The 13444-nt window shown below is 32.2% G+C and overlaps 1 protein-coding gene across 1 annotated transcript; it reads right to left on the bottom strand.

The window, feature by feature from the left end:
* Window positions 1–4887: 4887 nt before the first annotated feature.
* Window positions 4888–9205, bottom strand: LOC135955606 (uncharacterized). Its single transcript, XM_065505959.1, has 3 exons — window positions 8658–9205; window positions 7180–8568; window positions 4888–5449 (listed from the first exon to the last, which is right to left on the bottom strand). The coding sequence occupies exons 1-3, from the start codon at window positions 9203–9205 to the stop codon at window positions 4888–4890; spliced, it is 2499 nt and encodes an 832-aa protein (XP_065362031.1).
* Between the last annotated feature and the right edge of the window lie 4239 nt (window positions 9206–13444).

The following is a 13444-nucleotide window of genomic DNA, read 5'->3' as shown; positions in this document are numbered from 1 at the left end:
TCCCCAAACCCAATTATTTATCCCCATTTACAAAATAAAATCCCCTAATCTGACAACACTGTGGGCTGCGCATTACTGATCTAAACCAGGGATGTCCAAAGCTAAAACTGTGTTTGTGTTGGTGAGCGAAAAAGAGATCCACTGAAAGAAAAGTTTAGTGAACTAAATAAAAGATGCCAATATTATTAAGGCTTTATTTGTTAATAATAATCAAGTCAACAAATTGTCGGCGACATATTATCATAGCTCAGTAATGGAGAGTTCGATATTAATCATTTTCGACAAAATTGTAAATATTTAAAATATGTAAAATATTTTTGTTTCTTATTTTATTACGTTGTTTTAATTAAAATCATTTCAAATAGGAAAAAAATTGTTCGCAGAAGTAAATTGAGGTGAAAAACCAGACAAATCTGCAATAATTTTTTAAAGTTCGAAATATATTAAACAATCCAAATATTTCTTTCAGTGATCATGAATAAAAATTAAAAAAAAAATTATACATTATACAAATAAAAAATAGTAATACATCCGCTTAGCTGTTCATTCGTCGCTGTCAAACACAAAGTATACAGAGGCGTCACGAGACAAAATAATATAGTTCTATATTTGTTTCATTTTTAGTAACTGCCCTTTTCATTTTGTTTTAGTCTTAATTTTCTGCCGCAATAATTCAATTTCTTTCCGATTTAGTTTGATGCAATCATTTATTTTTGTAATATTTCACTTTTAATTGCCATTGTACATGTGGAGTTTTATTTTGCAAATGTAAAAAACAACCAAGAATTTTGTTTCATTTAAATTTACACGTAAACAATAAACACATTTTTATAATTTTCCATTTTAAAAAATTTTGTGCCAGACTACGAAAAAATTGTCTTACAAATTTATTTGTTTGTTTTGTTCACATTTCTTTGTCTACCAAATTCGTGTTGTATATAGCGTTTTGCTTTAACACATTACTGATATTGTAGTACAAAATATATTGCTATCTCTTTTTATGAGAACTGCCCTAACATCTGATTTGGCGTTTTTTAAACGTCAAATTTGACACTTCTGTATATTCTGTGCTGTCAAAGTGAATACTAAATCAAAGAGAATAAGAATATGTGTGTGGTTAGCTTGCACCAAAGTAAATTAATAAAATAGCGACAGTACTACAACAAATACAACATTTACAAAAACCACAAGCAATTTTGTTTTTGGTTTAAGGTCTGAGCTGTCAAAGTTGCCTGTTGTTGTTTTTGCTTTTGGGCTTGTTGTATTTTTCGCCACAACAACCACAAGTGAATTGACAGTTCAGACCAAAGTAAAAAAATAGTCAGCTGTTCTACTGAGTCTACTTTATTAATTTACTTTGGCTTGCACAATTGTGCTATGAAATGGGCTTCTCTGATCTAAACACATTTATATGTTTGCACCAGTGTTGCCAAAACGGTTTTTCAGATAGATCTGGAGGTATTTTTTCGTCGTTAGCGGGTATTTTTCGGAAAAAACCGCTAAGTGGTTTTTCTAGTTGCAAAATATTTTCAGTTGGCGGTTTTGAGCTCTTTTTTATATCTTGTATTTACTTAAACGATAAATGTGTTGTCTTTGTGTTGTCGATAAATGGTGTTTTGCACATATCTAAAAAATCTAATCGCCTTAATCATCGAGAATCATAGAGCGGAAACTAGGAAAAAATTCAAATAAAAAAACAGGAGAGTTTCCGCTCTATGTCAATTCTCTATGGCCTTAACCCTAGGTCTCCACGTAGCAATATTTATTGCTGCAATTGTCAAATTTGATTGCGTCAATGAAATTTGCGAGTGTAGACCAATGATTGCTCTACTGATTGCCTGAGCAATTATTGCTAAGCAATAAGCTGTCAGTTCAGTTGTCATTAATGTAAAATTTTTTCTTTGATTCGGTGCGATTAATTCATACATATTTAATTTATTTAAGTACCAAAAGTAAAAAAACAAAGAAATTAGTGAAAAAAATCACGCAATACAAAATATAAGCAAAATACACTAAAGTTTTTCATAGAACTTCTCGCGTTGAAAATTTTGTATTTGTGACGAACGTTTTCTCCACCTAAAGCAATCAGCAATCACTCTGCTGTTGTTCTGCCGACGTTATTGCTTGAGTTTAGCAATAAATATTGCTACGTGGAGACATGGGGTAATGACTTATAGGGTTTTTACACTTACGTACATTTTGGCGAAACACATGGAAGTTGTTGAAAACTTGAAAAATTTGTTTACACTTACAACATCTACCATCAGCAAAATTGCCAAAATATAAAAAATCCTATTGTTTTGAATGAAAAAAATGAATTAATACTGGTTTCTTTTTTGTACTATAAAATTATATAAGAAAATAATTTCGTAAACACATTTCAAACAAAAAAAATGTTCCTTAATTTTTATACAAATATTTGTTTACATTTTTTTTAATTTAAATGCCATTTTATTAGTGATGAACTAAAATAATCGAGAGATGTTAGGTGGAACGAAATGAGATAGGAACATATTGTAAAGATGTAGAAAGATGTTGAGCACTCAACCCTGTACAAATCTTATAGGAAGATGTTAACATCTTTGCAAATTGATGGTGGATGTTAGATGTGCGCTAGTGTAAAAACCCTATTAACAAAAAGACAGTTCCAAATCGAATGTTTTGAAAATTACATTAAGCCTATGAGTTATTTAGGTTATCAGTTTGAAACTGAAATACAAATGCAATGGAAATATCGAGCCCTTAGCGCCAAAGTATCTTAAGCGACAAAACACAAATTTTACAGGAGAAGGTTTTTTTTTGATAGAATTAAAAATGTTTTGATGAGATATATTATAATTTCGTTCAAGCTATTTATTGGCAGCAAAAAAATTATAGTTTGTTCACATTGTGCATTAATTATGGCGTTTACGATATATTTTTTTATATTAGGCTACTTTTATGGAAAAAACTTGTCGCTACTATATTTATATTTTTCGATAAGTTTAATTCTATATATATGTATTTATGTTTTGAATTTATTTAAATTAAATATTAATGAATTCAAAAAAATATAAATTATTAAGTTAAAAATAGTTACATGTAGTAAGTAGATACATTAGAAGAGTTAAAATACATTTATCAAATTTCAGTGTTTATCAGCATCTTTGTAGCTTTCTGCAAGCGTGTCCTCAATTTTATCATCACTTTTCATATTAATATGCTCCTGATAATATCTTTGAGGGATTACTTCTGTTTCACACAAATTCCTTAAGTCTCTAAATTTTTGAATATGAATGAAAATAGCAGTGTAAATTCTCTGCGAGATATTAAGTTTTCCCTAATTAAATTGCCACGTAAAAAATATAAGATAGACATGTTATATATTAGTGGATAGAGAATTTTCTATTTTTCAAAAGTGTTTTTTGCTTTTGAAATTGAAAAATGCATGGAATACTTTTTTGAAAAATATGACAAAAAACAACAAAGATACAATTTTAAAATTGAAATTAAATTTTTATTTGTGAATATTATTTTATGAAATTTTACAGTTGTATAGATTTTTGTATTGAAAATGGAAAATTAAAACCAATTTCTAAATTTGTTATCGTGAATCCCGCAATTCCTAAAAAAGTTTTGAAAATCCCAAAAATGAGATTTTTTTAGTTTTTTGTCTATAATTATTTATAAAATATGTAATTAAGAACACATTGGGCCATATAAAATGGGTTATTATATTTTGATATCGACTATGCGATTTGAGAATTTTTGCCCTAAATTTGAATTTTACATACAAAATAGGCGTTTTTGGGTGGACCTGGTCCTCTCGGTATCAAAAATTTTCAAATTTTTTTTCATTGGAAATATTTGATTAAAAATTATAAATTCCTTATACATCTTCTTAGAAAATTTTTAAATAATTAAAGTTACAGATTCATTTCTCACTTTTTTTTATATACCACTGTGTGTCGCTTACGATAAAATTAGTTTACTGTAAAATGTAAATAGTGACTTACGATAAAATCCTACCCCCTATATTTTTGAAGTTATTATCAATTTTGATATTCTGAGAACACTAAAACATCAGTCGGTCCATAAAATTTTAATTTCTGCAATAAAAAAATATTTAGAAAATATCGCTTACGATAATTTGGCGCTAAGGGTTCGATATTATGTATGAAAAGGAATCAGAAATAAGACAACGATGTGTTGTACATTTTTGTATTTCGCTGTTGAAACAATTGATTTTAAGGAAATCGTTTTAATTTTTTGCTTCTAAAAACCGAGACATTTTATCAAAAATAGGTAGTTTTTCAATAAATAATGTATTTCAATAAAAAAAAGATGTCCAATAAAAAAGATTTGGAACAATTTGGATGTTGTCCAGACAATTTTCAATAACATCTATATATCAGCCGGACAAATATTTCAAATACTACATTGTTTTGGTATCAGGATTCCGCAGAAAATAATATTTTCAAAGAACTAGCTGATATTACTTTGCAAATTATTTGTATGCCATGGTCAAATGCGGAAGTTGAGCGAGTTTTTAGTAAGCTAAATATTGTAAAATCAAACTTAAGAATTAGTTTGCAAAATATATGTTGTTGAACCTGTGGCCAAAAATTAAAACGCTTGGTTGTTTCGATGTTATTCGTTTGATTGTTGAACGAGCATTGTTTAAAATTTATTAAACAAGTATATAATGAAAGAAACACTTATTAAAATGTAAGAAAGTTGAACAAAAGAAAATGTCAAATTTATAACAAAAATTCTATTACAATTGAAATGAGTTACAGAGATGTAAATTTTTGTCACAAAAGTACTAAATTCAAAAATAGGGTTTATGATAAATAATTATTGCAGATAAGTGCTCCAACATTCCGGCGGCGTTGAAAGTATCCGCTTTCAAGACTCTACTAGAATCGCCAATTTCTGAATGGGTCGGCGGATGATTCCCTTGGCTGTTTTTATATCAGCTACACGTATCTTCCCATCTTTTCCAGGTATAGTAGCGATAATGCGTCCCATAGCCCAATGAAGTGGTGCTAAGTTGTCTTCATGGATTAATACGAGTGTTCCAGGCTTCAAATTAGACGCTGTTTTAAACCATTTTTTGCGTTGAATCATCTCGTTTAAATAGTCTTCTGACCAACAATGCCAGAACTGTTGTTTGGCAGCACTAATACGACGCCATCTTTCTAGAAAACTGATGTCCTCGCATTGAATGGTACGTTCGGGAAGAGAATTAAGTGGGCCATTAACCAAAAAATGGCCAGGCGTCAGGGCTTCAATATCATTGGGGTCGCTGGATAACGCTGCAATCGGCCTGGAATTCATGATAGCTTCTACTTCTATTAATGCAGTTGTCACTTCTTCGAACGTAAGTTTTGCTCCAACCAAAGTACGATAGAGGTGACCCTTTGCGCTTTTCACGGCGGCCTCCCAGAGACCTCCAAAATGGGGTGCCCTTGGTGGGATAAAATTAAAATTTATAAATTTGTTTGAGCAAAAATTATTTAATGACAATTGAAAGTTTTGGTCTATAAATGCATTTTTCAGTTCAATTAATTTGTTGTTTGCACCCACAAAATTTGTTGCGTTGTCGCGAAAGATGTCTGAAGGCAGGCCTCGCCGACCGATAAGACGTTTTAATGCTGCAATAAATGCGTCCGATGATAAATCTGACACTAACTCAATGTGTACAGCCTTTGTTAGAAAGCATATGAAAATGGCACCATAACTTTTAACAGGTCGCTTGCCCCTTATTTTGAAGTAGGTATCTATTGGGCCGAAGAAGTCAACTCCACAACGCTGAAATGGCCTTGCTGGGGTGACACGTTCGCGGGGTAGATTGCCTATTACCTGTTCCATGAGTTTAGGACGATATCGAATACAGCTTACGCATGAACGAACTACCTTTCTTGCGATGGCTCGAGCGTTGACTACCCAAAATGTTTGTCTGGAAAAGGCGACAAGTGCCTTTGGGCCAGCATGGTAATTCGTTACATGAAGGTGTCGAATATAATTTAAAACAAAATTGCAATTTGGTAACAAAATTGGGTGCTTTCGATTCGTAGGGATATTTGCATTCTCGAGCCGGCCACACGAAGCAAATCAAAGCTCATACTTTTGTCAATGAACAACCCAAGTGACTTGAACGATGTTTTTATTGCCATATTTTTGTTAATATAATAAATTTCTTTTCCAAAGTGCTGCTTCTGCAAATTCCAAGCAATACAATGTAATGCGTGTTGTTGTGCTTTTGATGAAAACTGTTTGGTGCCACGAACAAATCGGAATAATAAAGTCACTACGCGTACGATTTTTGTATATGAACTTATTTTCTCGCATAACTCTAAAATACAATTGTTATGGTTGTTGTTGACTTCACACTTAAAAAGTGATACACGAAACGCGGATTTAACAACATCTTCATCGCATGCATTTGGTTGCTTAGGCCATTGAGATTCATCGTGCATTAAGTAATCGGGCCCAGAAAACCAAGACGACTCTTTTAACGTTTCAAGAGAGCAACCTCGAGAGATGAGATCTGCAGGGTTCAATGCTGTAGGTACATGCCGCCAGGAACCATTTGCTGTTATTTCTTGAATTTCAGAAATTCTATTTCCGACGAAGGTGGTCAGTGTTGATGAATGTAACTGCAACCATCTCAATACTACAGTTGAATCCGTCCAAAAGAATACTCGAGGGTTATAAGGTGTTAAAAGCGGAGCTATTTTTCGATACAAAATTGATAAAAGGTGAGCACCACAAAGCTCTAGCTGAGGCATTGTACGTTTCTTTGTTGGTGCGACTCTGCTCTTCGCTGCAAAAAGTGTAGTTTTTGAGTTATTATGAATATTTCGGGCGCTTACATAAAAACAACAACCATACGCACGTATGGAAGCATCGCTATAACCGTGAAGTTGTATTTCAGTATAGTTTTCATCCAAAACAAATCGAGGGATTGAGATTGTGTTTAAATTGTATAAGTCTTCAAGGCACTTAATGAATGAGTTTTTCGTATTTACGGGAACTTCGGAGTCCCAATCATATTTTTGTAACCACAGGTCTTGCAGTAAGACTCTTGGAATTATTGTAAGAGGGGAAAGTAACCCCATTGGGTCAAAAACCGATGCAGTTAACGACAAAATTGCTCGTTTTGTATAGGTAGAAAACATTTTTTCTGTTTTAAACGCGAAGAGAAAATTATCTTTTACTGCATCCCAACTTATGCCAAGTGCGCTTCGAATTTGTAGTTTTTCCATATTCATGTTTTTTGGTGATATATCATCCGATAGGAAATCAGGGTGATTTGATTGAATTTTTGCTAATTCTAAACCACCTTTCGATAAAATGTAAACGACTTCGTTTTTAATTTTAATTAGCTCATCTATTGTGTTCGCCCCTGTTATCATGTCATCTACATAAAAATGGTTTCGAATTATTGTAGCGCCTGTTTGATGTGAGCCTTCGAATTTATCAGCTAGAAAATGTAGGCTACGTATGGCCAAAAATGGTGAAGCCGACATACCGTACGTTATAGTGTTGAGCTGATAAACACTAACTGGTTGTGTCTCACTAGATCTCCACAATATTTGCTGAAATGGACGATCCGATTCATGCACCAAAAACATTCGATACATTTTAGTGATGTCACCGGTGAGCGCATACTTATACAAACGAAAACGAAGAACTTGTAAGAACAATTCATCTTGTATAGTTGGTCCCACTAAAAGAATATCGTTCAATGATTTTTCTGTCGAAGTTACGGCCGAGGCGTCAAACACAACTCTAAGCTTGGTGCTTGTACTGTTTGGACGAAGAACGCAATGGTGGGGTGTAAAGTAGTGTGGAGTATTAATATTGGGATTCGAAATGAGTGACATATGTCCCATTTGCTCATATTCATACATAAACTGCATATACTGGGTTTTCAAATTGGTATCTCGTGTTAAACGACGTTCGAGGAGATGGAATCTTTTTAATGCAGTATTATATGAGGACCCTAAAGCCGAAAAATGTTCCTTAAAGGGTAATTTTACTACGATTCTTCCTTGAGAATTGGTTTCTACATTTGACACGAAATGTGATTCACACAACTGCTGTTCGGCTGTCCACTTATTTGCTGGTGGAGATACTTCTTCCATTTGCCATAAAAATTTAATTTGTTCATCAAGATCATTTGGTTCTGAATATGATACCATACATTTTGCTATTGATTGTTTAGTATTTGGTGTATAGCGACCAGTCACGATCCAGCCAACTTTAGTTTCTTGGAATGTGGGCATGTTTTCACCAAGACTAATTTTTCCACTGCATAGTACATCAAAAAAGTATTCAGTACCCAGTAACAAATCTATCGGTTGTTGTTTGTAGAAAAATTCGTCGGCCATGTCAATTTGGGGAAAATCCCAACCACTAACATCAATGTTTTTAGATGGTAGATATCCGGAAATACGATTCGTTATTAATAAGTTAAGAGAACTCTCATGACTGTTGAAACGAGACCTTACGGTAGAAGAAACTTCGTACTTCATATTGGATGCTTGGCCTCCAACACCAGAAACGTCAATTGATATTTTTCTACGTGACAAATTTAAAATGTTGGCAAATTTTTCATTTTTAGATTCACTTGTGAACACGAATCTAAAAGTACTCGACCCAATTTGTACCCACCTGTGCTATCCGAAACGAGAATAATGGCTGTTGCAAGAATTATGCTGCTAGATTTGTTGTTCATATGAGTATTAACAGCTGCTTGATTGACAGGGTTGGATAAAACAGTAGAATTGGTACTAACCGCTGGTGTCTCCCTATGAAGCAACGTATGGTGAGCGAGATTACATGTTTTACAGCGATATTTTGACGTACAATTAGCTATGTTGTGTCCAATTGATAGACAATTAATACAAGCGCCAAGTTTTTTAACTGTATCAAATCTGCTTGTAGAATCCATTGATCTGAATTGCGAACAATTGCTACTCCAATGATCTAATCGTTTGCAAAAAATACAATTCTTTTTAACTTGAGTCATAAATGTATGTTTTTGTGGTTGGTGACGTGATCCATTGCGTTTGTTATGATTTGTTGTAGACAGTTTATTAGTGGACGATTCTTGGGGATCAATTGATTCTAAATATTGGCATCTTCGTTCCAAAACCTTTGTGAATTCTTCCCAAGTTGGTAAAGTGCTAAAGTCAATTGTTTCTTTCCACTTCATATTTGATTCTGAATCAAGTTTTGTTAAAATTAAATGAATTAACATTGCGTTGCATATGTCTATCTCGTTTCCTAGTGATTTTAAAGAACTAAAAATTGCTGATGCATTGTCAACTAATGCGCGTAGTTGCATAGCAGATGGCTTTTCAACTGATGGTAATTCCTACATATTCGAAATGTGTTCTAGAAATATCAAGGTTTTGTTATTGTAACGTTCATCAAGCCGATTGATTGCCTTATTATAGTTTTCGGCTGTTACTTCAAATGCACGTACTGTATCAAGGGCTTGGCCATATAAACAATGCAACAAATGATTAAACCTCTCTATATCAGAGAGCGACGAATCATTATGTACTAATTGTCTAAACGTAGATATAAAATTATTATATGCGGCATATTTGCCATCAAATTTTGGTAAATGTAATTTTGGCAATTTAGATTTATTTGTTGCAGGGATAGCAAATGAAGCTTCTGTTGATCTTTTATAATTATCACCTAAAAGATCAATTATTTTTGATTTTGTTAAAATACATAATTCTTCGATGTCTGTCCTTGAAATATCTTTAGGTTGTAAAGTTTCTATATCATTTTGTATCGAAAGCAGTTGTTTAAAATATGCCTCTACTAAACCCAACCTGCACTCAAGTTCAGAAGCAGACATTGACTCATTTACTAAATTTTTTATTCGAGTAACATTTGCCTTTACAGACATCCGTTGTCTCACAAGAGTTTCTAAATCACTCATCTTTATTATTTAAGAGTACGTATATTTAATTCTCTTAATACTTTAAAAACGCAGTAACTGCAATGCAATTATTGCTGTTGTATTGTAGCAGACTATTTACTGCGAGTTTGATATCTATCAAAAAAAATGTTTTGTAACTTAAAACATGAAATTTTTTACTTTTTTTGCAAAATCAAAAACTTTGTTGACTTTTTTTTCAAAATGGGCCCTTTTTTAATTTTTTTTTTTGCTCAAAAGAAAGCTTTGATATTTTCCTTTCAGACCTATTTGGTGGCTTAGTAGCATGCGAGTGGGATATCTTTCAAAATAAATGTTTTGTAACTCAAAACATGCAATTTTTCACTTTTTTTTTCAAAATCGAACTTTTTTTCCAAAATGGGCCCTTTTTTAAAATTTTTATTGTGCTCAAAAGAAAGCTTGGGTCTAGTCCTTTAAGATCTATTTGGTCGCTTAGTGGGATGCGAGTGGGATATATAGCAAAATAAATGTTTTGTAACTCAAGATATCCCACTCGCATCCCACTAAGCCACCAAATAGGTCTGAAAGGAAAATATCCAAGCTTTCTTTTGAGCAAAAAAAAATTAAAAAAAGTGTCCATTTTGAAAAAAAAATCAACAAAGTTTTTGATTTTGCAAAAAATGTAAAAAATTGCATGTTTTGAGTTACAAAACATTTTTTTTGATAGATATCAAACTCGCATCCCACTAAGCGACCAAATAGGTCTTCAAGGAAAATATCTAAGCTTTATTTTAAGAAAAAAAAAGAAAAAAAGGGCCCATTCGGAAAAAAAGTTTTTGATTTCGGAAAAAAATATTAAAAATTTTTTGTTTTTTTTAAATATTTTTTTTTCGAAAGATTGAAGAAATAGCTATCTAACTATTTGGAACACATTTTGCTATGAACAATAGGTAATAAGTTACATGGATGAGAAAAATCACATGTTTGGCTACTCGTTTTTTATTTCCAAATAATAGATAATCCCTTAATAAAATAAAATACCACAACATTAAATTGGTTGAAGACCTTCGATGTCTGTCCTTGAAATATCTTTAGGTTGTAAAGTTTCTATATCATTTTGTATCGAAAGCAGTTGTTTAAAATATGCCTCTACTAAACCCAACCTGCACTCAAGTTCAGAAGCAGACATTGACTCATTTACTAAATTTTATATTCGAGTAACATTTGCCTTTACAGACATCCGTTGTCTCACAAGAGTTTCTAAATCACTCATCTTTATTATTTAAGAGTACGTATATTTAATTCTCTTAATACTTTAAAAACGCAGTAACTGCAATGCAATTATTGTTGTTGTATTGTAGCAGACTATTTACTGACAAAATTGTGTAGACTAATGATGTGAAACGATGTAAGATAATAAATGATGGCGGGGGGAGCAACAACATAAACAACAACAAAAAATGTTTAGGCTGATGAATTTGGGTATTCTTTAAGAAATTTAAACCGTTATGCTTGAAATTGTTTTTGTTTGTTTATGCAATTATTTGTTTTTTATAAATGTTGATTTCATGTAAATACCTGGATGTCGAGCTTAATCCAAAAACCTGTTTAATTTTGTATTACGTTCCTCGGGCAGATGGCGGCGATATGTTTCTCCACCGTTAATTTCTTATAAGTTGGATTGACCTTTTGATGATGTTCCTCGGGCGGATGATACGATGTTACAACAGCGACAAGTTTCAACGTTAGTGGTAGGCAGTACTAGTTTTTTGTGTGTGTTCCTTGGGCGGACGATAAGTTTATCCAACGTTTATTTGTTATAAACAGGACTGGTTTTTTTTTTTTTGATGTGTTCCTCGGGCGGATGATAAGTTGTTACGGCGGCGATATGTTTTTCCACCGTTTGTTTGTGTGAATTAATTCATGCAATTCCACTTATTTTGGTTGTGCTGGCAAATTTTTTATAGTACTACGGGTCGAGCCCCACGTTGGGCGCCAAAATGTTGAACCTGTGGCCAAAAATTAAAACGCTTGGTTGTTTCGATGTTATTCGTTTGATTGTTGAACGAGCATTGTTTAAAATTTAAACAAGTATATAATGAAAGAAACACTTATTAAAATGTAAGAAAGTTGAACAAAAGAAAATGTCAAATTTATAACAAAAATTCTATTACAATTGAAATGAGTTACAGAGATGTAAATTTTTGTCACAAAAGTACTAAATTCAAAAATAGGGTTTATGATAAATAATTATTGCAGATAAGTGCTCCAACATATGTATTTTAATTTAATTATAAAATCGTCGCCATGAAAAGTGTTGCTACGATTATGAGGTCTCAAGAAAGTTTTTAAATTTAATTGGTACCTCAGAAATATACTCAAAATGATAATTTCTAATGGATTGATCCTTATTGATTTTAGTATTTAACGTTTTTGGCACACATTTTAATTTAAAATTTAATTATTTTTGTTTTTAATGCTGCTTTAATCAGTGGTTTTATTTAAAGATTTAGTGGTTTCTGGCGTTATTTTAAGTGCAATCTGGTGGGATATGGTCTTAAAGTTTTGGCAACACTGGTTTGCACTAACACAATCACTATGCATGTGTAAATTTACACAATTGTGTTAGTGCAAATGTACGATCGAATGTGTTGAGTTTTTTATGTATTTTATTCCAATCAAATTTGACTTCCTTATGAATTAATATATGGGGGATTTCACGTCAAGTGAACCAACTTTTAAAATCGATGTCTTCCGATCGGGATGAAATTTACACCAAGGTTAGACCTATTGGATAGTAATTCAGACACAATTTTTCAACAAGTCCAGAACTCTCTGAGTTAGAGGAGGTCAAAATTTGAAATTTTTGCCAAACATGTGATTTTTCTCATCCATGTAACTTATTACCTATTGTTCTTAGCAAAATGTGTTCCAAATAGTTTAGATAGCTATTTCTTCAATCTTTCGAAAAAAAGATATTTAAAAAAAAAATAAAACATTTTTAATATTTTTTTTCCGAAATCAAAAACTTTTTTAACTTTTTTTTAAAATGGGCCCTTTTTTTCTTAAAATAAAGCTTAGATATTTTCCTTGAAGACCTATTTGGTCGCTTTGTGGAATGCGAGTTTGATATCTATCAAAAAAAATGTTTTGTAACTTAAAACATGAAATTTTTTACTTTTTTTGCAAAATCAAAAACTTTGTTGACTTTTTTTTCAAAATGGGCCCTTTTTAAATTTTTTTTTTGCTCAAAAGAAAGCTTTGATATTTTCCTTTCAGACCTATTTGGTGGCTTAGTAGCATGCGAGTGGGATATCTTTCAAAATAAATGTTTTGTAACTCAAAACATGCAATTTTTCACTTTTTTTTTCAAAATCGAACTTTTTTTCCAAAATGGGCCCTTTTTTAAAATTTTTATTGTGCTCAAAAGAAAGCTTGGGTCTAGTCCTTTAAGATCTATTTGGTCGCTTAGTGGGATGCGAGTGGGATATATAGCAAAATAAATGTTTTGTAACTCAAGATATCCCACTCGCATCC

This window comes from Calliphora vicina, chromosome 3 (genome assembly GCF_958450345.1).
Source record: "Calliphora vicina chromosome 3, idCalVici1.1, whole genome shotgun sequence".
NCBI lineage: Eukaryota > Metazoa > Arthropoda > Insecta > Diptera > Calliphoridae > Calliphora > Calliphora vicina.
This window is presented reverse-complemented; position numbering and strand designations above follow the sequence as displayed.